At 45.8% G+C, this 24312-nt stretch overlaps 10 protein-coding genes across 10 annotated transcripts; 6 read left to right on the plus strand and 4 right to left on the minus strand.

The window, feature by feature from the left end:
- Nucleotides 1–459: 459 nt before the first annotated feature.
- On the plus strand, nt 460–3240 carry FPOAC1_005551 (uncharacterized protein; the record flags this gene model as incomplete). The annotated part of the gene is made up of 2 exons (XM_044850076.1): nt 460–1757; nt 1806–3240. 2 exons carry the CDS (start codon nt 460–462, stop codon nt 3238–3240), a joined length of 2733 nt encoding a protein of 910 aa, XP_044708786.1.
- Nucleotides 3241–3332: 92 nt separating this feature from the next.
- FPOAC1_005552 (uncharacterized protein) lies at nt 3333–4696 on the minus strand (the record flags this gene model as incomplete). The annotated part of the gene is made up of 5 exons (XM_044850077.1): nt 3333–3450; nt 3474–3685; nt 3734–4145; nt 4196–4437; nt 4484–4696. 5 exons carry the CDS (start codon nt 4694–4696, stop codon nt 3333–3335), a joined length of 1197 nt encoding a protein of 398 aa, XP_044708787.1.
- A 391-nt stretch (nt 4697–5087) lies between these two features.
- Nucleotides 5088–6506, plus strand: FPOAC1_005553 (uncharacterized protein; the record flags this gene model as incomplete). The annotated part of the gene is made up of 1 exon (XM_044850078.1): nt 5088–6506. The coding sequence occupies one exon, from the start codon at nt 5088–5090 to the stop codon at nt 6504–6506; it is 1419 nt and encodes a 472-aa protein (XP_044708788.1).
- Nucleotides 6507–6550: 44 nt separating this feature from the next.
- FPOAC1_005554 (uncharacterized protein) lies at nt 6551–8890 on the minus strand (the record flags this gene model as incomplete). Its single annotated transcript, XM_044850079.1, has 6 exons — nt 6551–7576; nt 7629–8399; nt 8459–8470; nt 8521–8695; nt 8755–8781; nt 8865–8890. 6 exons carry the CDS (start codon nt 8888–8890, stop codon nt 6551–6553), a joined length of 2037 nt encoding a protein of 678 aa, XP_044708789.1.
- A 1366-nt stretch (nt 8891–10256) lies between these two features.
- FPOAC1_005555 (uncharacterized protein) lies at nt 10257–11767 on the plus strand (the record flags this gene model as incomplete). Its single annotated transcript, XM_044850080.1, has 6 exons — nt 10257–10421; nt 10480–10712; nt 10762–10901; nt 10950–11044; nt 11102–11215; nt 11282–11767. 6 exons carry the CDS (start codon nt 10257–10259, stop codon nt 11765–11767), a joined length of 1233 nt encoding a protein of 410 aa, XP_044708790.1.
- Nucleotides 11768–12184: 417 nt separating this feature from the next.
- FPOAC1_005556 (uncharacterized protein) lies at nt 12185–13965 on the plus strand (the record flags this gene model as incomplete). Its single annotated transcript, XM_044850081.1, has 7 exons — nt 12185–12351; nt 12409–12584; nt 12637–12684; nt 12755–12939; nt 12990–13334; nt 13381–13510; nt 13730–13965. The coding sequence occupies 7 exons, from the start codon at nt 12185–12187 to the stop codon at nt 13963–13965; spliced, it is 1287 nt and encodes a 428-aa protein (XP_044708791.1).
- Nucleotides 13966–13989: 24 nt separating this feature from the next.
- Nucleotides 13990–16698, minus strand: FPOAC1_005557 (uncharacterized protein; the record flags this gene model as incomplete). Its single annotated transcript, XM_044850082.1, has 3 exons — nt 13990–14988; nt 15042–15801; nt 16649–16698. The coding sequence occupies 3 exons, from the start codon at nt 16696–16698 to the stop codon at nt 13990–13992; spliced, it is 1809 nt and encodes a 602-aa protein (XP_044708792.1).
- Nucleotides 16699–17081: 383 nt separating this feature from the next.
- Nucleotides 17082–20427, plus strand: FPOAC1_005558 (uncharacterized protein; the record flags this gene model as incomplete). The annotated part of the gene is made up of 4 exons (XM_044850083.1): nt 17082–18428; nt 18475–19614; nt 19666–19779; nt 19831–20427. The coding sequence occupies 4 exons, from the start codon at nt 17082–17084 to the stop codon at nt 20425–20427; spliced, it is 3198 nt and encodes a 1065-aa protein (XP_044708793.1).
- Nucleotides 20428–21495: 1068 nt separating this feature from the next.
- FPOAC1_005559 (uncharacterized protein) lies at nt 21496–22323 on the minus strand (the record flags this gene model as incomplete). Its single annotated transcript, XM_044850084.1, has 2 exons — nt 21496–21979; nt 22028–22323. The coding sequence occupies 2 exons, from the start codon at nt 22321–22323 to the stop codon at nt 21496–21498; spliced, it is 780 nt and encodes a 259-aa protein (XP_044708794.1).
- A 580-nt stretch (nt 22324–22903) lies between these two features.
- On the plus strand, nt 22904–24201 carry FPOAC1_005560 (uncharacterized protein; the record flags this gene model as incomplete). The annotated part of the gene is made up of 4 exons (XM_044850085.1): nt 22904–22977; nt 23034–23177; nt 23231–23933; nt 23983–24201. 4 exons carry the CDS (start codon nt 22904–22906, stop codon nt 24199–24201), a joined length of 1140 nt encoding a protein of 379 aa, XP_044708795.1.
- Between the last annotated feature and the right edge of the window lie 111 nt (nt 24202–24312).

A 24312-nucleotide genomic window follows, 5' to 3' on the forward strand; every position in this document is an offset into this window, starting at 1 on the left:
TTCCTGCGCTACAATATTTGTTGCATCGGTATATCGTTTTGGAAAGGACATGCGTAGGCACATTAGCTCACAAGCCTGACGAAAACTACTATTGGATGGGTGTTATCAGGGGGAATAAAGTTTGTAGCGATGGAAGTTTTCCGACATGCTTGTTGGAGCAGTTGTTACACAGCATAGTAACTGGGCGAGTGAGCTTAGTTACTGGGCTGACCCAAAACGAAACAATAGTGCATCAAGTCTGCCTTGCGATGTTGCAGATCGCTGTTGAGCCACACACGCTTACAGTTACGTGCGCTCCATTTCCGCTCTTCCCCGCAACGCCTGCATAGAGTGGTCGAGACCACGGACTTGAGGAAAGGCATCTTTTTGTCGAGGCATGAGGAAAAGAACAAAGACGAAGTAAGCTTTTTCTTCCATCATGATCCGTCTCATCTCATGTTAGCAGCACTGTTGCCCACTATGCCTTCCCTACAATCCTTCCTTTTTCTCTCCAAGTCTGAAGCGTCAGCCAGCAGAGACGCACGCATTACCAAACCATGTCAAATTCCCAGGAAAAACATAGGCCTAGCAGTCGATCATCTTCAACATGAGCTTCTGGACATGTACTGGCAGGGTGTGGAACGTGAACTACCATACCTACTCCTCACATTCCGCCACTGGCAATCAGGCAAAGAGACATCACATTTACTCCCAGATGAAGAAGATCAGCATATCCATGGTTACGATACATTCATTGATCAAGTATCCGATATCTCACGGCAATTCCATGAGCGAAACAAGAAGAGCCAAGAATCCAAGAAGCAGAAGAAAACCGAAAAGAAGAACAAAAATGAACCACCGTCGTACGATGAAGTACTACGTGGTCGAGGTTGGGATATCTTTGCCGATATGAAAAGTCAGAGCGTGAAAAGCGCTTTGAGAACTGCGCTGAGTGAGCGCAAGATAATGGACCCGACAAGACGACGAGTACGCATGCTTCTGCAATCAGCTCAGTTTCTCGATATTGACAAACTTATCGAGTGCCGCAATTGTGAAGAAGATGCCCCAATCTGGAAAATGCCGGCCTCGGCCCAGATGAAAGTGTCGTGCTACGATGCTCTAAACCAGCCTGTATTCGTTCCACAACGTTGTTCAGAATGTCAGACAATTATTCGGGGCTGTACATTTGCCGACATTACCAGTGAAGGTGTAATTATCTGTGAAGGATGTTATTGGGCAACACATTATGGTCAGGGACGTTTTGTCAAGCAGTACAAACATTCATGTCTACCTACTGCGCTGACGCCCGAAATGAGCCGTGAGCTTTGTTACTGCAGTACCGTCCGGCGACGCGATGCTCACGGACGCTCCCGATCGCTTTGGCCTATCGATCCAGTCGCTGACAGAGGGTATCATATACAAGGAGGCATGGGCCGAGTTGGATGTGGGCTCCACAAAGTCACTGATCTCCTTGCCGAGGCAAAGTATGCAACCATACAATCTCCGTCTCGAAAGAACGAGAGTCTGCTCAAACTAAGGCAGAAAGACCCTGCTATTGAAGAAGTACCAAGACCTGCAGGTGCCTCCAGAACACAGCTTCATAAACCGGAACATGACGAGACGTCCAGACCAGAATATGGGTATCATGGTGGGTCTAGGGCCTCTAAGCAAGAGGGTATTCCAACGTATCTACGGTCCACAATTGAAGAGAATCCGTATGAGAATGTGCAAATGTCCATTCGGTTTGGGCCTCTCATTATAGAAAATGGCGCTTCTGAGTAAGTTACTTCATAACATGTTTTCGAACTGGGAGCTAACAATGATAGGATGGACGGGGTCCTCATTGCAAGTCGTGATCCACCTTCTTTACAAGTTCCTCGCCAACCCCCGGAGAACATCACCAACTGCCTTCTTCTCACAGGACACACGGATCGTCTGCTTTATTCGCAAAACAGACCACGATATCCCAAGCGTTACAAAGCATTCATGAAGCAAGTCGTTGGTGGTGCTTTTTGTGATTTTTTTGACTCCGACAAAGAAGAAGACCTGATAGATGCTTTCATCCATGAGAGCAACTATCTGGCTGATGGATACTCGAATTCCTCAGAGCAAAATGTCTTGCTGGACAAAAGTGCCAAACGACTGCTATTGCATGTCAAGGGCTATCTTGGGTCAAGAGTTCAAGCATACATTACAAACATCGCAACTCGCCTTCTTGATCCAAGGATTCATCTTGAATGGGACCGTCAATCCAACAGCTGCCAAACGTTCTGTGACAATCTCATCGACCGAGGATTATTTGGCTCTCTCTTCACTTCTGAACCATTCGATAACAAGCTCCAACCTTTCTATCTGATGAGCTTTGTTTGCCGACCTGGTGCCGAGGTTCCTGTACGGGCACTTTCCAGATACGATGTCCCGAACGGCCTCACAGAAGAATATCTCTTCAAGTATCACTATGGACGCCACGATGATTCGGATATCATCGACTCACTTTCCGAGTACTGGACTGATTGGGGTGGCTTTGAGGGGCCCATCTATCCCTACCAAGATGTCTTTCCATGGGATTGCACAGAGGCGTATGATCGCTATCCTGGAAATTGTGGCGATTGTAATGTTTCCAAACATGTTTTCGCATTTCCATTTGATTCTTGGTCTATCGCTTCTCTGCACCTCTCACGAGGCAGGGAGTTGTATCCTCTCAACCCGACACTCGCGGACAAGCCGACAAAAGAGAACCCGACTGAAGGTTTCATGTCAGATACAGACTGGTTCAAGAACCGTCTTACCATCCTTCTCGGTCAAGACACTCTACTGGCAACTGCGGTAGCCATGTCAAATAACCCCCAATTCCGTGCCTCAACGAATTGGCTGCATGGCGATTCGGACAAAACGATGGACCGTCTAAAGCTAGGCGGCATCCATCGCGCGCAACCCTTCAGTCATCACTTTGAAAAAGGTGCATACCATCGCTATTTTGTTGCGGATTGGTCTTTGTATACTCTACCATTGCGAATCTCCGAGTATGAAAAGTTGAGGGAATGGAGAGCATCAAAAATTGATATTGGAGCGACAACAGCAGACCATTCCGGAGCAGGAGGCTGTGGTGTAGGGGTTTTCATTTGTGGTGCTGCTGGAGCTGGATGTGCGGCAGGTAATCCGGGGATGACAGGAGATACTTGTGGGAGTGGCTGTGTTACCGAGTCTTCAGGTGATGGTGATGGCGATGGTGATGGCGGCTGTGGAGGTTGTGGAGGATAGTTCATGGCATACAGATGATTTATAGCATTCACTATCAAGTATGATGTCCCGCCCAATGGCATTCATGCCGCCCCCGATTGCAAAACCACCATCTAGACGTACTTGTCGATAAAGTCTTTATACAAATCGCGCATTCGACACTCCTTGGTAGCGTCTTGCTTAAATAGAACTCGTCCCTTGCTTCCCTCATCGCCGTGATAGCTGATATATCTAACCTTGCACAGTACCTACACAATGAAACGTCCTCTTCCACTAGCAATGGCTTCTGGAACGCGCAGCAGTTTATATGCTGAAGTTCTAGGTCCTGCATATTTCGTTTAGCTTGGAAGGGTGCGGCGCCTCCAGGAGCGGCCATCAGATAGCAGTATGTGCAGACAGCGTAGCAGTTGGAGAAATGGTCTTTGACCCGGGAAGATTGGATGTCTGACCTGTGATGTGTGCATTCCTGAGACGAGATTAGGATGTTATCAATGATGACACGCATTTTACTCACATCACATATCACGCGGTCGCAGCCCCAGCACTCGTTTTTCAGTCCATCAATGCATGAGGAAACACATAGTAACTCTGCGCGATTTCGACGATGAGAATCCTCCAAGGTCGGATAAAACATCGACGTGCGCATCAGTTTTGATGTCAGTGAGAGGTTGATGATATCATCGTAGTGTAGATGACTTGCGAGTAGCCCAACAATATTATCATGTCGCACCATTGTCGCCAAAGCTTTCACCTTGTCGTTTCGCGCTTGAAGTAACAGTTCTTCAAAGTGAAAAGCCCATTTGGCGACTCGCGGCTTATTCTTTGCTGGTTGGAAAAACCTGCAGATTATGATCGCAGGCGCAGAGACGTAGCGAGGGAACGCAGCGATAGGAAATATTAAAGCATCTTGTGAGGCAAGAAGGATACTATCTTTTGGTCAGTGTTTGATGTTAGTGAGCGCGATACGATGACTTACATGACAAATATCCCCATAATCTTACCCAATCCTCCGCCAAATGTCCAATCTTTTGTCCCTGTAGGAATTGGATATCGACAAGATTCGACAATCAAGAAGAACATGATGGCCAAGTCGACACATAATATGTAAAATGGCCCTCGACTTCGTTGACATGAGTGCCATTCACCCATGGATTCTCGTGCCTCGCAACTCATAGCAATAATTGAGCTGACAAGTGGCCATAGCACAAGCCATATACCCTATCGGTATTAGTTATAGTCGATAAGAGAACAGAAGAAGACAGACAAGGAATTGACGCCCTCTATCCAGATGACCCAGTCGCCACCATGGATTAAGGACAACAAGAGGACCATACAACGATAGTGGAATGAGCGACCAGAAGCGCAACAGGCTAAACCTCGCCGCTGACTTTCTCAAGATAGAACCGACATTATAAATCATTAAATAACCCCACACGATCATAAAGATGGAAAAGAAGGCTTCGTGAAGAGTATCCATTTTCGCGTGATGGCCACGTCTGGGAAAAATAGAGTGGGAGAATGACAGGCACTGAAAGTTGCCGTTGCTGGCGCGTTAAGTTGTTACCGCGGAATGTCTCCGCTTGATCGGCAAGTCCAGAATCCTTGAGATTTTAAGTCCTCACTCCAGCCGGGCGTCGGTAGCGTGATTACAATTGGATATTGTTTGCGGCTGGTATGCAGGGGGGGTTGAAATGTGGCATGAATCTATTTGAGGCGCATGGCGAGGCAGCTTTCGCCCGGAACATCAGTGACAGTGGTAGATATTGGGTTCTACTTTACCGTGCCTGTAATATACTTTTACTATCATAAGAATAAAGACATTTTTAAAGAATGACAGCTCTATCTTACGATATCAGAAATTCGCAAACATGGCTCTCGAACACAGACTCACCAAACTCTCCCTTCACCAGAGGGGAAAAGACATTGTTTCAGCCCCAGAAAGGCCTAATGATGCAACTGGAAAACCCTACGAACTCGCCTACAAGGCCGAAGATGTTCCTGTTATCCCCGATTCCAGCATCTTCAAATTTGAAAACATTCCAAATGGCAATTCAACAACAAATCCGAAAACTCCGGACTTGGCGCTCCCGAACGTAGCTGAATGCGCCACACATCTCGAATTCCTGGAAACACTCTTTGTCCTGCGACAAAACATCCTTGTGTCCAAAGACCTGGATGAGGTTATGCAGACGGAACCTCGGAGGGAGGAAAAGACGGGTGCGCAAGGTGATACGAAGACGTTCAAGGACGAAAACCTGTGGGAACGAAGACAGATTAAGTGGCCTCTGTATGTGGAATTTGCAACCATTCGCTTTCTTGCATGGCGAAGAGAGTTCAACACGTCCACCATTACAGAAATCACACGACATAACCTCCCGCCATTGGATATTCTCATGGTATGGCACTCCTTCCTCCTGAACCCAAAGCTCTTCTGCAATACCTGTTCAGAAGAGCCTTTTTTCTCTATCAAGTTTCCCTGGGAGCATATTCACGAGGCCATCGATAACAATGAATGGCAATTTACACTCAACTCAATAGCATCTGGTCGCTACGAAAATAGTCATGGGTTCGCGCCAGATCTATTTAGCGATATGGTATCTTGGAAAAGACTAACTTATGCCACGCGCCGAGAGATTCCTCGTATGGGAATAAAACGCGTGTTGTATTCACCAAAAGTATACGAAAGCCCTTGTAAGGAATACAATAATCTTTTTGAGACTATTGGTTCAACGCTAGCAGAGCAACTACGCGATGCTGTTATTCGACAGGCTTCGTTCGTTGACAAGATGAATTCTCATATGTGGATTCGAAGCCCTGCACTCGAGGGAACTATTCGCCGTGGAATTAGTCGCTACCTCAACTTTTGCAAACTCATCAAGATGTCAAAAAGCACTGTCGTACCGACGCTGGATATAGATCTCATTTGGCATACGCACCAATGTACAGCAAAATACTACGGTCGAGCGATGAAGGTTCTGGCTGGCAAGTTCGTCAATCACGATGATACGATCGAAAAACCCCAGTTAGGAGACGGGTTTACGGAAACGAGGAGTCTGTATCGTGTGCATTTTGGACAGGAGTATCGTGCCTGTGGGTGTTGGGACTGTCAGGCCTTGTTAACAGAGCTTGAAAAAGTCTTGGAGAGGGGTGAAGAGCCTGACATAGATGACATTGCGGCGAGGGTGAAGGAGGATGTATTTTATCATCGTGCTGTGGAGTGGTCAAGAAGACACAGGGTCACATTGCCAATGAGGAGGAGAAGTATCATAGGAGCTGTTCCGTTATAGTCTAAAGTAGAGCTTTAAATACTGTCTCGATATTATACATCAGCCTAGTCCTTCGCCACTAAACAGCCCTGGAAGTAGTCCGACAGATCATCAAAGTCTTCCAAATCACCCAACCAGCCGACATACTGATCCGGACGCACGGCAACCACGCATCCACGAGTCTTGTCAACTCCATAGTTCTCATATGCTTTTCCATATCCCTCATGGTAGCTAACATCGTCAACGTGAATCTTTTCATAGTCGTAACCAGTTTGCTCATCCCAAGGGCGAAGAATGGAGGGGAAGTCTTGAATAATGTCTGTATCCCATCGCTTGGAAGAGTGGATGGTCAAGACTTCAATGACACTATCAACCTTATGTCCATCGGGGGTAACTCGGTGGAGGAAGCTGTTGGGTTGGTCAAGGCGATTGCAGAATGCTTCAATTCGAGCTTTTTGGGTAGGATTGAGAATATCACCTGCGAACAGCACGATGCGAAATCGTCCATCTGCTTTCAGACGTTCCTGGAAGTGATAAGGACGGGCGCAAGCTTGGTTCAACACTTTGAAGCTGTTGAAGCGCATTCCAACTGGGATGCCAGTGGCAAGCGCCTGCTTCTTGACAAATGTCTCCTCAGTAAGAGACACTCCGGGTGGCGAAACCACCTTGGTACCATCAGCCTCAGCCAATGGATCACCTGCTTTAGCAACAATGTTACTTGGTCCGTAATTCACAGATAGACCCGATGCAAACATATTTCCCTTTTCGAACGCATCTTTGAACTCTTCCATGCTGACACCCTCTTCATCCATGACATCTTTGGCTGGGCGACCAGAAAACAAGCGACTGAAGCGATGGTCAAACTCAATAAGGTCTTGGGCCACACGCCGTCTTTCGCTCTGGTATGTCTTGAGGACGTCAGGCTTAGCGATGCCCTTGACGACAAGAGCAATCTTCCAGCCCAGGTTGTACGAGTCCTGCATGGATACATTCATACCCTGTCCAGCCTTTGGCGAGTGGGTGTGTACAGCATCACCTGCGAGGAAGATACGCTCGTGAGAGTCAAAAGCCGTGCCAACGCGTTGTCCGATCTGGAATACAGCATTAGTATGAGTGTATAGTGACATCTGAACCACAACGTACCTGATAAGCAGTCCACCAGTCGCAATACTCATAATCCAGCTTGTAAGGATGAATGATCTTTTGTGCCGCCCTGAAGATGACGTCCGGGCTGATCTTGGATCGGTCTGCGCGGCCTGAAGCATCGGGCGTCACTTCCTTCAACTGGATGTATAAACGAACCAGCTTGTTCTCTCTAGGAATGACCATAAGACTACCGTTCTCAGCCGAATGAATTGCGCAGCGCATGCGAATATCGGGAAAGTCGGTCTTGGGAATGATATCCATGACACCCCAGATAAAGTCACTTGCTTCGCCCTGTAACTCTAATCCGATCTGACTTCGGACCCAGCTTCGTGCCCCGTCGCAGCCAATGACATATTTGGCATGGATAGTCTCAGTAACAGCGTCACGATCTTGAGCTTGGCGGAGAGCAATATCGTTGTCAACTTCATCGTCAAACACCAAGTTACTTCTGAAAAGTCCATCCGACGCTTGGGTTTTGCTAGCGGTTGCTTGCTGGGGAGGCGTTGCTTCTTCTTCAGAGAGATGGCGAATTTTTACTGTGACTGGATAGCTATCAGTGCTTTCGATATTGGTCTTATCGATCTCAATAGCCTCTGGCAAAACGGCACGCTCAACCTTTATCTGATCTTTGGAGTACTTCTTGATATTGTCGAGGAAGAAACGCTCGATACGTCCTTGCTGTACGACGACCTGTTGGAAACGTGAAAGGCCGACAATAGTGTCGGGAATACGATCAGAACGACGAATAATACCATCTGGGCCAGGATTCTGACAGAACAAGTAAGCTCAACTTCTCATACATCCTCAAAAGGGTGTTATATACATACCCACATGCAAATCTGCGAAACTCATTAGTTACTACACATGTTCAAGATGGGACAAAACACACCTCAATCATATGGTTAGCTTCTTTCCACACACGGTCTGCAAAGCCTAGACTGTCGAAAATCTCTAAACTTCGGCACTGCAGGCCATCAGCTTGACCACAAAAGATCTTGGTATTTCTCTTGTCGATGATACGAGCATTTACGCCACAGTGAGCCATCCATGCCGCAGCCATCAGCCTGCAAGCCGTAGGAAACCATGATTAGTTTTGCTTTTTTATTTCGAAGCGTAAGCTTACCCAGCTGGACCGGCGCCAACTATGAGTCTTCAACAAAGATATTGTTAGCATGTTTCATTCGGAGACTAACTAACCCCGCATTAGTCTCGAGCTGTGGGAATCGAGCTTACACGTCGACTTTGCTCTCGTTAGCCATTTGTGCCGTTGTTTAGGAAGTTACTCGGTATGTGCAAAACGAGATTGTTGGTCGCAATCAAAACTCGGGGTGGAAGAAGCAATTTTAATAGCCTCGGCTTGTGGTAATCGAGGCTACTTTCCACAGTTGGGATGCCAAGTTTGAACGAGGAAGGAGGAAAAATGACAGGGGTTGTGCAGATGATGTATCACAACTCCAGAGGGACAAAGGTCAAGTTAGGAAATAATAACGACAATCAGCGAAACTAGGCGTTGTTGTCTCATTAACTAACGTTCTTTCCACAATCCATCCAGCCATGATCCGTCCTCGCAGCCACTCTGCTGATGTTATAATAACGGGTGAAGATATTGGGTCCAGAACGTTGATGTCTTAAGTTGATCGTTGCCGTTTAATAGTCCCAACGATTGCCGTACACTTCAGCCTCGTATAGAATCCGACCGCAATCCGCCGCTCATAAACGTTTTCTTCCCCACGCGACTTGTCACTTGTCCGAAGAGTTGAGAAATTACCGACAGGGATCATTTCGCGGGGCCATCGCCGGCCAACCCAGTGCAACTCTAGGCTTTCAAGATCGACGACAACGGTTCAGCGATTCCGGCCAAAAAATGAGACGTCAATGCAGACGGCAGGCAAGACTTGTTGTGGATAAGCAATCCTGGTTTTGCCTTCTGAGCTCATTCAAAAGTGTGACAAGTCAATTAATGCATAATCAAGTTCAGCTATATCGCCACGGCTTAATCTTTCTCGTTCCACACTTGAGATTTGAAGTTGAAGATGTAAATTTCATCCACAATAAAATCTATCTCAAACGAGCAAATATTTAACTGTAAGAACTCATTCCCAACCGCGTGAATGCGTGCAAGAATTATGATAGACGAAGAGCTCAACATTCCTGTTGGTCGTCCATCCTACATGTGTGGGTGAGGCTGAGATGCCAGTCAAGTTGGCATAATATATGACAGGTCTTATCAGGCTGCAATTCTAGGGAATCCTTTCCACCTTCCCCTGTTTCATTCAACGGATTCACAATCAATTATCAGATGTCGGTTCTCAAAGTCTGTCTCCGAGCGACCTTTTGACCAATAACCGTAGAGGGTTACAACCACCTTATGCTCTTCTTTCCCAGACCAAGAGCCCAGGTAAAGCTTCACTTTGAGCCCCTGGAATGATCTTCCGGATCTCTAACCCTCCGTGTGGACTGCAGATTCTAGATGCGAGTGTGTAAGCGATCTTTAAAGAGCAGGCACATGGTTCGCTGTTTGTGATATATATACCATGCAATCCAATCCTGTCGGGTTCATCATCGAACGATATCACCTCCCACCGTTATTGTACAGCCCATTAAGGGATATCCGATTAGCCAACAATGGCGACCCAAGCCGAACAACAAGCAGCAGCCAACGCCTTCATCCAGGAGGTCTGGGGCCTCCAAGGAGCAGCGTACCTCATCGTCGGTCTTCGATATTATAGTCAATTCTCTTCGTTTGGCCGACGCATCCAGTTGGACGATGTTCTCATGTTACTAGCTACAGTGAGTTGGTCTCCATCATAGTTGTAGCAGCATGTACTGATCCCTCGTGCTCTACCAGATAGTATACACCGCCGAGTCAGTAGCAGCATACTTCGTCGTCGCATACTGGAAAGGGTTGGCGAACAACGGTATAACACCTGCGCAGCGTCAAGCATTGAGGGATGACCCGGACAGTCCTGAATGGGCTCTTCGAGTAAACGGATCAAAAACTCATGTCATTGGTCTTTTACTTTACATGACGTTATTATGGCTTCTCAAGGGCTATTGGGTTGTCTACTATCTACGCCTAACGTGGGTATACCTTTGCTAGTGGTAACTGAATGACTAACTTTGCTTACAGCGAAGGTGTAGCTTCGTCGAAGAGATATGCTCGTTGGGGCGCTGTCATCATCCCCGTCACATACATATCTTGCTTCTTGATAGCTTTCCTTAAGTGCATACCGTTTGAGAAGCAATGGCAGATCGACCCCGAACCACAAAGTATGTCTTTCAATTCTCTCCACCAGTTCGATCTAACGCGGTGTCCAGACTCTTGCCTGCCAGCTATCACATACATACAGACTATCTATGTTATGGCCATGAATACCGCCACCGACTTCTTTTTGATGTCAATTCCACTCCCTGTGAGTATCTCTGCCTTATGCCTCCTGCTGATGTTTTGGCTAATATTTGAGCTACAGATGATCTGGAAAGCTAGGATGCCTTGGCGCAAGAAGGTTGTTATCATGTTCATGTTTAGTGGTGCGCTCTTAGAAATGATATTTGGTATCTTGAGAGCAGTGTCTATCCTCACGGTGAGTAGGTCGGTCCAATGCCTAGCACTAAACCTTGTCTAAACCACATACTGACGTCGTCTTCAGAAGGGAAATACCGATCCAGCCCAGTCGGGCTACTGGTCCGTTCGCGAATCATTCGTCAGTTTTGTTGTCACAAATCTCCCCATGGTCTATCCACTCCTCAAACGAGTCGTTGAGAAAACAGTCTCGGTTTCCAAAAGCGGTACCCGTACTCCAGGTCTAGGAGATAGCCAGGGTTACCGTCTTGGGGACTACAAGAATAAAGTCAGCTCACGATCACGACCCGACGAAACAGATTTGGGAGACACGGTCTGGGGATCGAAGGACCATATTGTACCCGCTGATGGGCAAGCAAGTGGCGATGAGGTCTCAATACAAGGTGCCAGCAAAGCACATCGGGACTCACACCTTGGTATAAGATCTCAAAATACCGCTAAAGCTGTGGGTGGGCTCCAGCCAAGCAAGAGTCATGGTCGGAAACAAGGATTGGAAGTGGGACATGGGGAGATTATGGTTACGTCTGAGTATGTAGTGCGAGTGGATGAGTGATCTATAAGGAACACAACTAATCATAAAAGATAGTTATTAGACGTGTAATATAATACTCATAAATGGTTTCGCTTCGCTTTTGGAGTGTCATGGGCTAAATCGTCTGCACTTGTGTTACGCCAACCGTGTAACAAACGTGCAATTATGAAGTTGAGCTTAATTATGTCATGGACCAGACCACCATCGTGTTATCAGAGACATATCGTTAGAATATACATACGATGTGATTTTCACCATAACAATTCTGGTAGCATCAAGTGGCATCCTCGGCTGGGTCGTCTATCCGAAAGTGGAGAGGGTTTGCTTTTCCCCCTCACTTTGTACGGCAACACTATCGGCGACTCAACCAAGTTATTTTAAAATCAAGATAGACTTGAAATAGTCATCATCATCAGCTATTCTTTCGGTTCTAGAAAAATGGTCTCAACTTTGAAACATCAGTCGCTTCGAACAACCCTCATCGGAGTCGAGACTGGTGAAGTGACGCAATTTCGCGGAATACCCTACGGCCAGATTCCGCAACGATTCGCCGCAGCCGAGAGAATCTATGATTACCCTGGAGAGTTGAACTGCACAGCGTTTGGGTAAGCAGATTATGTTAAAGGCACTCAAGATCAAGAAAGCTCATACATATGCAATAGCCCTCGGTGTCCTCAAGTCCCGGTTGATGTCGGCCACTTGTTGCGTGTACCACCTCACCATGAATTTCCACACGAATCTGAAGATGAGTTTAGGTGTACTAACCTGGACGTCATTGTGCCAAATTCTGACACTCTAAACTACCCCGAGAAATTACCAGTAATTGTTTGGATACATGGTTGGCTTCCCTCTGTTTCTCTATAATCGAAGCGAGCTAAATTCAACTGCAGGAGGATCTCAAGCTGTTACGTTTGCGAGCGCCGCGTCTGGCATCTGCGGTATGAAACAACATGTTCATCACTTGTTCCTGCTACTGTACTAGTGGACTACGCTGATACGCTTTCCTAGACATGACTACTATCGTGACGGATTCAATCCGCATTGGTACTCCAATTATAGCAGTTTCTGTTCAGTATCGACTCAATGTCTTTGCCCTTGGAAATAAAAATGGACCTCCAAATCTTGCTTTACGCGATCAGGCGCTAGCTCTGGAATGGGTACAAGACCACATCACAGACTTTGGTGGTGATCCGGTAAGCAATGACCAATCTTTAAATCCAAACCACTAACTAAAAATATCCAGAACAAGGTTACATTGGCCGGAGAAAGCGCCGGCGCAGTTTACTGTCACGCTCATATTGTAACCCGAGCTCCAGCAACTCAGTTCATCTTATCTTCAGGATCCTTGTTTTTATCGCCTCCCCAACCACCGCAAGCGGTTTCAGCCCTTCGCGACAAGGTTTGGAAACAGTTTCAAGTGATCGACGCTACCATGGACTTGGAAACTGCACCGGCGGACAAGATTGTCGAAGCTGTGAAACAATCTGGCTTGCAATCGTTTTTCCTCGAATGGGAGGATAGGTTTGATGGATGGCAAACAAGTACTGGCGAAGCGGGAGCATTACTACTAAGCGACGTACAGAACGAGGTGAGATTACCCTAGAGTTTGACATCCGGATTTTGACAATGTATAGGCAGCTATTTGGCAAGCCGGAATCTTGGAAACAACGATTGATGACATAGTAAGCGCTTTTGATGCTGCAGGTGAACACAGTCAGGAGCTCAAGCAGCTGTATCACATATACCCAGAAAGACCTTCGTCGTGTAAGACGGGTGCGCTGGGTTTTATTAATGACTGCAGATTCGTGCTTCCCATTCATAATTTGGTACAGTTATGGAAAAAAGCGCAAAAATCTGTCTATAGATGTCTCATTGATGAGTCTAATCCATGGCAACCATCAAGCGGAGCGCACCATGCAGTAGATTTGGTATTGCTGTTTGGAGGTCTGGATATAAGTTTTGCGCTTGCTGCTGAAAGAACAGGGAAGGCTTTACGAGAAGCATGGATCAAGTTTGTGAATTCGAACGAGCCCTGGCCAAATGCTTCATCGTCTTCTTATGGCTTTGGACCTCATGGATTGTGCAAGGGGCTAGAGGACTGGGAAGTACAGTCACGCCGAAGAGAAACGGAAACGAACAAACTACGAAACATGGACCCTACTTTACTCGGCACAGCATTCTTCAATCTCGCTGCAGGGAAGGTCAGCTTGTTGAACTAATATACACATTTTCTCTCATGTCTATCAACTATGAATAATATCAAGATCATGCTCCCTCTCGCCCCGTTTGACTTTCCACGCTGCACTATGACTCAACCTCACAAGCTCCATGACAAATTCACTAATCTCTCTGATTCCCTCAATCTCCTCCATCGGCAATCTCTCGGCGGGGATTTTTCTTGTTATGTTACTTATCGATGACAAGATCTGCAAATCGCTATCCGCAGTGCTACCGAGCGGATGAATCAGAATATTCATAAACAGAGGCATCGCAGCCATAGGGGCAAAGTGCGACACAATATAGACAGAATCTTCTTTCCAAAAGTCAACGACTGTGTCGAGAATGCGGAAGATCGAGCGGCTTGCTTCGATGGAGAGGTCCGCACTCGAATGCACAACACTGTGAAGGTCGTCGGGAAGGTTCTCTTCCAGGTCACCGCACTTGCGGACGAGTGTGTGGATATTGATTATAGTAAAGAGGTAGTCGAGTTGCAGGTTGATCAGGTATGTGTGATCTTCGAGGCTCATGTTTGAAGACAGGGAGGAGGATAAATCTGAAACGATAGATAGGCGAGGTCGATAGCGAAGATCAATAGATACTCGCCACTCCTCAAGTTCATCGTCAAGCTCTCTGACATGTGCAAGGAGCTCACCCTCGGTATACTTGAATGCCCTTGGCGAACAAAGTATGCGAACAGCGTTCTCTTTAATCTTGGCCAGATTCATGTCCCTCGATTGGTTAAACCAAGGTGGTTCTTCGGAGTCGTTTACATCACAGTAGTCGGATGAAAGAAGAGGCGGTTTGTCAGTGCGAAGCGACACATCTTTATCGAAGCAATAGCATATCCAGAATAGTCTTCGAACATGCAGTTTTGTCTGATGGTCGAATGTGGGACTGTGTTGAGGTAGAATAGCCAGTCGAGAGATTGGAAAGTGGCCACCTAGATCACACACCATACGGCATGCGTTTGCGAATGTGACAGAAGCTTCACGACATCTTCCTCTCATCTTTTGACAAGCCCACTAAAGATCTCAGTCAGTATCGAGTGAAAATTTGGACCATATCTGTTATTTACCAGAAGTAGAGTGCCTTGCAAACTATCCAAGTTGGTGTTGCCATTGTTGAGGGTTAATAAGCGAGTCGCCTCATAAATGCAATCTCGGATTTCCAACCCAAGTCCGAATTGCTGGAGATCTGTCGTACGCATCACAAGAGCGGTGATGGCCCAAAGACAGGCTTCGGCTGGCGCACGACGTCCAGGGTCAACCTCATCGTACGCTCTGTCGATTGTGTCCTGGAAAAGACTCCTTTCCAAGATTGGGAAAAAGACTGATGTCTTGGACTTGAAGAAGGCATCGACAATGTGTCGAACAGCTTCTTTCGGCGGCAATATTCTCGTCTGATCAGAAATTGGCCAGCAGTCCAGAGGCGGGATGACACCAATTGGATTCGCAAAAATGTTAAAGTTTTCGAGAAAGACTCTCTCACCAGATCCATATGTGATCCATTGTCTTCCTCGCTCAGATAGGATACCGATACCTTTAAAATACCAATTCGTGCCAAGTTGGCATGGCGATAATTTGTAACATGGTTTGCTCAGAGCAATATTGTTTACTGGCAGGTCAGAAGGACTTATCACTGATGGGTGACGGGCAATGGTTGTTGTACCAGGTGATCCTCCTCCAAGTCGGAGACTGGGTGGACTAGGGAAAGCCAGTGGTCTATCTGACAGAGAGATAGAGGCGCTTCTAACAGGTGCATTTAGTGCAGTTTGGAGAGCTTCTTCCAAAGACTCAACGCGGTGAGATAATTCCTGCACAACATCGGAAGTGGTTCTAGCATTTGATTAGACGGTATCCGCGGTATGTCGGTGAAAAAAAAAAGGTACCTCTTGTTGGGGTCTTTCTGAATGACTCTCTCAAAAGTGCATGTTAGGCCCTGGCTTTCGCACCAGTCACAAGGTTCGCCTTGAGTCTTGATCAAGCATTGAATCTAGAAATCAAGAATTAATAACAAATTTCCAGGAAATATAGGCATCATATGACATCAAAGGCCTCTCATTGTGGATAAAAAAACAATTTGATTACCTTTCGCTTGTAGCATACATCGCATGCACGTCGTGGAGGCATCCTGATTTTTCGATAAATTGGAAAGTGATTCCAGTGTAGGTAATCGGAAAGACGGAAATGAGGAAGAGAAAAAAAAGATGGGGGAGCACTGAACTAAGAACATGGGCGATCCATAGTGATTAAGGTACAGTAGATTGGAACTAGGGGGCGCTTCTAGGGGGCAGGAGTACCGTTTAGTTAGTCGGTCCTTTAGCCCCGTGGAATTTGTTTCATTGTCAAGCCCAAGTTCCAGCCTGTTCCTCGGTTCTGGGTTTTCCCAATTGATGCAATAAGGTTAGGCGAGATCGAAAACGAGCCGTCATCGGTAAATGCTACTCAAGGTGACCTTGACTGAGCGTCATGGTCACATCCTCGCTAGGAGTAAGGAGAGAGAGAGGGCTGTGCTGGATAAAACGAGACGAGATGTGACCAACAGCTCATTTGGAGGTTTGACTCCGTATCCGATTAGTCATTCATCAAGATGTATGTCATTGGTCAATAGAGATGTGATGCTGGCTCAGATCCATGCAACTGTGACAGATCTTAACCCAAATAGTCACTCGGTCTTCCGTACTCCGATGAAGTAATCAGATCTACACCGGTCTTGTCACGATCTAGCCCCATAGCGGTGATTATCAGATCTACAGTGTAGTGGCTATTGGCTATCAACAGTGACAACGTTTCTCACATGAAGCCCCCCTCTCTTGTTTCTTGGTTTACCAACAACATGAAAGAAATGCATTATCCCTGCTCTGACACTTAAGCTTAGTTTCCATATTCAGCAAGGAAAACCCGATTCCTTGGGACAGGATGAAGGAAGGACGAGATATAAATTGTTTAATTGCCCCACGTAAAGAAATGAAATCCGAAAATAGAGAGACTCACTCATCACAGCTCACTGGTTCTGAGCTTTCGCTTGTCTACTTCTCTCTTCACCAGTCAGGCTTTCCTCTTGGATAGGATTCTAGCTAAAGACCTGGCCTGTTTTTCTGATTCGTTCTTCCATCATGTCTGGTAACTTCCTGGACCCCAAGGCCATGCTGGACCCCCGTCAGCGCTCCCTCAGCGAGGCGGGCACCATCTCCTCAGTCGGCGACACAACCATTGTGCCCAGCATTAACCAGCAAACTCCAGATGAGAAGGGCATCAAGTTTCCTCCTGTTCCCCCCTCCAACAACGCTCCCTTCTCCCATACTCCAGATGAACTTAACAATCTACTTGACCCCAAATCTCTGGACACACTTAGAAGTTTCGGTGGTCTACAGGGTCTGGCGCAAAGTCTCAATGTGGACGTAAACGCCGGTCTCAGTGTGGATGAACTCCAAACACAAAACGCTTCATCCAATGAAAGAATCCGTATCTACGGTCGCAACCAGCTCCCCGCCAAGAAACCAAAGTCTATCTGGCGATTAGCTTGGATCACCTTCCAGGAAGCGGTCTTGGTTCTCTTGACGGTGGCTGGTACCATCTCTCTCGCCCTTGGTCTCTATGAGACATTCGGAACGACCCATGCGCCCGATGACCCTACACCCGTTGATTGGGTTGAGGGTGTTGCCATTCTCGCTGCCGTTGCTATCGTTGTGGTTGTTGCTTCGCATAACGATTGGCAGAAAGAAAAGGCCTTTGTCAAGCTCAACACCAAGAAGGATGATCGTGAGGTCAAGGTTCTTCGATCTGGCAAGTCAATGCTCATCAATGTCGCTGACATCGTTGTTGGCGATGTCTTGTACCTCGAGCCTGGTGACTTGATTCCCGTTGACGGTATCTTTATCGATGGACACAACGTCAAGTGCGACGAGTCTACTGCCACTGGCGAGTCTGACGCCCTGAAGAAGACGCCTGGTGCAAAGGCACTTACACCTGACCCCAAGAGCACCAAGGAATCCGACCCTTTCATCATCTCCGGTTCAAGGGTTCTTGAGGGTATGGGTACGTTCATGTGTACTTCAGTCGGTGTGAACAGTAGCTTTGGTAAGATCATGATGTCTGTCCGCACAGATATCGAGTCAACACCTCTTCAGAAGAAACTTGAGAAGCTAGCTGTTGCTATTGCCCAGCTGGGTGGTGGTGCCTCAGTTCTCATGTTCTTCATCCTTCTTTTCCGCTTCTGTGCCAACCTTCCTGGTGATGATCGACCTGCTGAGGAGAAGGCCTCGACATTTGTCGATTTACTCGTCGTCGCTATCGCTATCATTGCTGTCGCTGTTCCTGAGGGTCTTCCTCTTGCTGTCACACTTGCGCTTGCTTTCGCTACCACTCGTCTTCTGAAGGAGAACAACCTGGTTCGCGTCCTCCGAGCCTGTGAGACAATGGGTAACGCTACTTGTATTTGCTCCGACAAAACAGGAACTTTGGTGTGTATGTTTCCAGTAACACGCGACGTTTTCTAACAATGCCTAGACAACGAATAAAATGACCGTCACTGCTGGTCGTTTCGGCTCTTCCACCTTTACATCCGATATTCCTTCTTGGGCCTCTGGTCTTCCCGCCGACACCAAGAAACTCATCACCCAGTCTGTTGCCATCAACTCCACTGCCTTCGAAGGTGAAGAAGATGGTGTCGCCACCTTCATCGGCTCCAAGACCGAGACCGCTCTGCTCCAACTCGCTAAGGACCATCTCGGTATGCAATCTCTTGCCGAGGCACGCGCCAACGAAACCATTGTCGTCATCGAACCCTTCGACTCAGCCAGGAAGTACATGACTGCTGTTATCAAGACTCCCACTGGCTGCCGACTTCTGATCAAGGGCGCTTCTGAGATTGTCCTTGGATATTGCCAGACCCAAGTCGACCCTTCCAACGGTAACATTGATGATTTGGATCGCAAGGCTGCTGAGGGAGCTATCAACGCTTTTGCTGAAAAGTCCCTTCGCACAATCGGTATGGCGTATAAGGACTTTGCCGAAACTCCGGATCTTGAGAACTTGACCGACTTGACCCTTCTTGGTATTGTCGGCATCCAAGACCCCGTTCGTACTGGTGTTCCCGAAGCTGTTCAGAACGCCCGTCGTGCTGGAGTCGTCACTCGCATGGTTACAGGCGACAACATCGTCACTGCACGTGCCATCGCTACTGAGTGTGGTATCTTCACTGATGGTATCGTCATGGAAGGTCCCGAGTTCCGAAAGCTCTCCGAAGAAGAACTCGATCGTGTCATTCCTCGTCTGCAAGTCCTAGCCCGTTCATCGCCCGACGACAAGCGCGTCTTGGTTACCCGTCTCAAGGTTCTCGGCGAGACTGTGGCTGTAACAGGTGACGGCACAAACGATGCGCCTGCACTCAAGGCCGCAGATATCGGATTCTCTATGGGTATTTCTGGCACTGAAGTTGCTAAGGAGGCTTCTGAGATTATCCTCATGGACGACAACTTTGCTTCGATTATCACTGCTTTGAAGTGGGGACGTGCTGTCAACGATGCCGTGCAGAAGTTCCTCCAGTTTCAGATCACTGTCAACATTACCGCTGTCATCCTTTCCTTTGTTACTTCCATGTACAACGACGATATGGAGCCTGTGCTTAAGGCTGTGCAGCTTCTATGGGTAGGTCACTATTGAGCAGCTCTTATCTGCGAACAATACTAACTCGGACAGATCAACCTGATCATGGACACTATGGCTGCTCTCGCTCTCGCCACCGATCCTCCTACCGATGCCATCCTCGACCGCCCTCCTCAGCCCAAGTCCGCGCCACTCATCACCATGAACGTAAGTACATCATAATTTGCATTAACTCCATGACGATACTAACAATCACAGATGTGGAAGATGATCATTGGCCAGTCCATCTTCCAGCTGGTCGTCGTTCTCGTTCTCTACTTCGCCGGTGGTGCCATCCTCAACTACGACACGAGCATCGAGAGCGAGAAGCTCCAACTCGACACCATCATCTTCAATGTCTTTGTCTGGATGCAAATCTTCAACGAACTCAACTGCAGACGTCTTGACAACAAGTTCAATGTTTTTGTCGGCATCCACCGCAACCTGTTCTTCATCTTCATCAACTGCATCATGATCGGACTCCAGATCGCTATCGTCTTTGTCGGTAACCGCGTTTTCGATATCGATCCCAATGGTCTTGACGGTGTTCAGTGGGCGATCTCGATCATTATCGCTGCTTTCAGTCTGCCGTGGGGAGTACTGGTCAGGATCTTTCCGGATGAGTGGTTTGCCAAGGTGGTTTACTTTGTTGCACCACCTTTCGTTGCTGCGTATGGCTGGTTCTCCAACATTTGGGGCAAGTTTGCTAGACTATTTAAGAAGTCTAAGAAGACGGACAGTGACAGCGATGAATCTTCTATGGAGGGTGGCAAGGAGAAGTCGTCAACATCAGGTCCGATGATTGTTGAGCCCTAGAGGCAGTGCCGTTGAGTTTGAGCAAAAGCTTCCAGTTAAAAGATGTAACAGTCATCAGTTTGTATTTAGTAGCGAACATAGAAGGAAATAGCGTGTATATGATCTGCTTATTATTATTACACGATCTATCTATACTATTTAATTTAATTTTTATAATAGCTTAAGCTTTTATCTTCTTAGTTTTTTTAAGGTTATTAATAAAGATTAATCTATTTAAATAGATTAAATTTTTAATAAAATATTAAATTAAAGTTTTTCTTAAGACTTTAAATTTTCTAATATAAATATAACTTATATAGTATAAACTTTATAATATTAATAATTTATAAAAAAAGCTTTTATTAAGCTATATAAATAATAATAATTTCTTTTTCTTATAATTTTAATTAATTATTTAAAATAAAGTTAATTAATTTTAGTTTTTTATTAAATATAGTTAATAACCTTTATAGATCTTATATAATATAATATTAATTAAAAAAAGAATTATTAATAAGAATATTTATTTTATAATCTTTTAATTTAAAAATATTAAATTAATAATTAAGAAATATAAAGATATTAATAAGATTAATATATTATAAAAAGAAACTATTAAATTATATATATTTATAAAGCTTAATAACCTTATTAAGATTAAATTAATAGCCTTTATATATAATCTATATTTTATTTATATATATAGTTCTATTAAAATAAAAAAAAAATTAAAAAGGCTAAAAAAGTTAAAAGAAAAGTTAATAAGAAAGCTAAAGAATAATCTATTAAAGATAAAAAAGATATTTATAAAGGAAATTAATTAAACCTTTAAGTAAGAATTATATAAGGCCTAGTTTAAATAATTAGAAAAGTAAGTAGTAATTATTAATAAGATCTTCTAGTTATAATATACTAATTATAGCCTAAGACTATAAGTATATAAAAATAGGGGGTTAAACTTAGAAAAAGTTAAATAATAAAGCCTAAAGCTAAAGGCTATCTCAGTATAAATAATCTAGTCAATTGACCTTTAAATTCTGCTCCCGTTATAAGAGATTCATGATGTTATTAACTGGGGATCCATCTATACTATATGCAACCTATCAAGGACCTGATTCGTGATCTCTTCTTCAACGTCGGTTGTTGTCGAACGGCCGAGAGAAGAGCCAAAAGACTGGCGAGAACCGTGATGTCGAACTCTGACGTTGAAGTCGGCGGCAGCAATAGAACGCCATGACTGTGAGATGTAGGTAGGTCGTTCTCAAAACCGTGGTGGTGATATATGGCCAATACTGAATTATCAAGATCGTCGGTGTGTTTCTCTCCGAGGCTAACAAATTCGTATCGGAGCGCTCCTTTCTCGTCTGGATGGACCTGCCACTCGTAATGACTGTTTTCGGCGTCTTTGTCGCCGAATATACTGCCTGTGAAGGCGAGGTATGGATATCGGATGATTTCCTTCTTCATTTGCTTCTCAGACAATGGAAATATGAGGTGCCCAGAGCCTCGAACTGACTTCGTACTGGTGTGCGTGAGAACAGAATATTCGTTGTTTTCTGATGTTGGAAATGACCTGAAGCTGTCAGTCATCAATGGTATCCCGCATGTTGACTGAACTTACACGTCTGCCTCTGCAGGATCTTGACCCAGAGTTCTTTCACGGACAGACATCGAGGTGTTGTCATTGCCGACATTTACCAAGAATCGTGCATTATCTCCAACATGTTCGCCATTCGGTTTTCGAAGAATGCACAGCTCGACCTTATAGTCTTCGGACCCCATAGGTAACTTTCCAATCTTATCGCGGTATTGTTCGGAAATGTCGTACACTGCAAAATTAGAGACTTCTGCATTGTGTTTTGGGATGTAAAACACTTTGGTGAAGCTTGGTGGGACTTGGGAGATAATGTTTTGCATTATTGGGATTGTAGATAGGCCTAGTAAGTGTTGTAGTGCGTTAAAATGCTTGTATGAGTTCAAGTCGGATCGGATATGAGTCTTGGATGAATGGCATTGAACATTGCGGTATGAGTACGCAGCAGATTTATATATACTATCGAACCTTATGATGACATATTACGAAACTCTGGGATTTCTTACTTCCGAAAGTCATGTATCGGCGTAATTTGTCAGTTCGGGGAGACTGAGTGTTTGGTCATAATGGTTGAAGTCTCAGCCTGTCCTTGGCCGAGAAGATCCCAAGTCGACCAATCAATGTGTTGTTTGGTTGGGAATCAGGAATTAAAACGGTAATAGAACACTCAAACTGTCACATTTCCGAGTGGGTCATGTCATCTCCGACTCCGACTTTGTCATGATCTTCAGCTTAATCGGACTTGCTGTGTAATCGGAGATAGTAACAATACAAAAAACCTAGGCAGTATTAAAGACCTGAGCGCCCAAGCAGCAGTTCACCATACTCTAACCATAGTAATTCATATCATATTAATCCTGGTCGGATCTGCCAGTCTTCACGACAATCGCAATCCTATCAACCATGACAGTCAAGTCATCTGTGCGATCTCTACTAGCCAAGGTCACAGGGCCCAGGCGACTTCATGTTACAATCAAGTAAGTCTCGGAACAGGGTTATGTAGTAGCATCTTTTGTTGACTAATAATCTCCAGACCAGATCAAGATTATGTTTTTCTTAGCGGCCACGGCGCTGAAGCCCAAGGACAGTATCTTCGAGGCCATGTCACTTTGTTCGTCCCAGAAGGACAACATACACAAGGCGTACAACTCAAGTTTACGAGTAGAATGTGGCTTGGGTAAGTTTTCTACTTATTTGTCACTCTAAATTTCTATTCTGAACTTTTACCAGGGATCACACAGCACCTACGGAGAATACGGTCAAATGGCGACACAAGGAAGAAACAATCCATAATTGGCATCCTTTCCATGTGTTCGACCAAGTAGGAAAGCCAGTTCCAAACGGCAAACAATACGAATGGCCATTTGATCTCTTCGTTCGAGGTGACCAAGAAGAGACCTTCAAAGGTTGCACTCGTTGCAGCATCACCTACCTCCTTGAAGCGTCAACCATCCATTTGGACTCTTCAAAAGATGCCCGATCTTTTGCTCCAATTCGAATCATTCGAACACCAGCCTTTTCTTCATACGAGCTCATGGATCCTGCTTCAGCACATGGAAAGTGGTCAACAAGAGCAGAGTACAACGTCTCGGTTCGACATCGAGCAATAGCATTGGGTGGCCTGATTCCCATCGAAGCTCAAGTTGCACAACTGTGTTCGAACAAGGTTTCTAAAGCACGATTTTACTTGCGAGAAACACACACTGTTGAGGCCACATCGATTTCAGGCAGTACGGCCTATGAAGGGCAGCGCGTTGTCACGGAATGGCCTCTACCTTTGCAACAGACAGGACAATCACAATCTTGGCAGCAATGCTTACATCTTCCACTGGCCATGAGAAACTGCTCCCCGGACGTGTCTATGTCCGGTATAACAATCAGTCACACTTTACATTTCGAAGTTACAACTGTCACAGATGGTGTTACAACAGAGGTATGGCTTAACCCTGCTATCAGTCGAGAAGAAGACTAACATTGGCCAGGATGATGTTTCTGTACCGATATACCTATTCATTTCGCCGGAGTTGCCCGTCAACGGCTGGGGCATCTTCGTGAGACAAAACGACATCACATCGAAAGATGTCAAGGATCGATTGGCTGAAGGTCTAAGAGTTCCGCCACGATATTGCAGGGAAGACTTTGGCGTGGAAGGATATGCAATGCCTGTTGGTACACCGCCGCCGGCATATAGTGAATGGTAATGGAAATGTACGAGAGTATGCATAGAAAAAGAACATAGAGTGGTATATCGAAAAATGGTTGTGGAGGAAGCGTAGCGACATGAATATACATTGAATCTATTAGTTATTAAA

This window comes from Fusarium poae, chromosome 2, assembly GCF_019609905.1.
Source record: "Fusarium poae strain DAOMC 252244 chromosome 2, whole genome shotgun sequence".
NCBI classification, from domain to species: Eukaryota; Fungi; Ascomycota; class Sordariomycetes; order Hypocreales; family Nectriaceae; genus Fusarium; species Fusarium poae.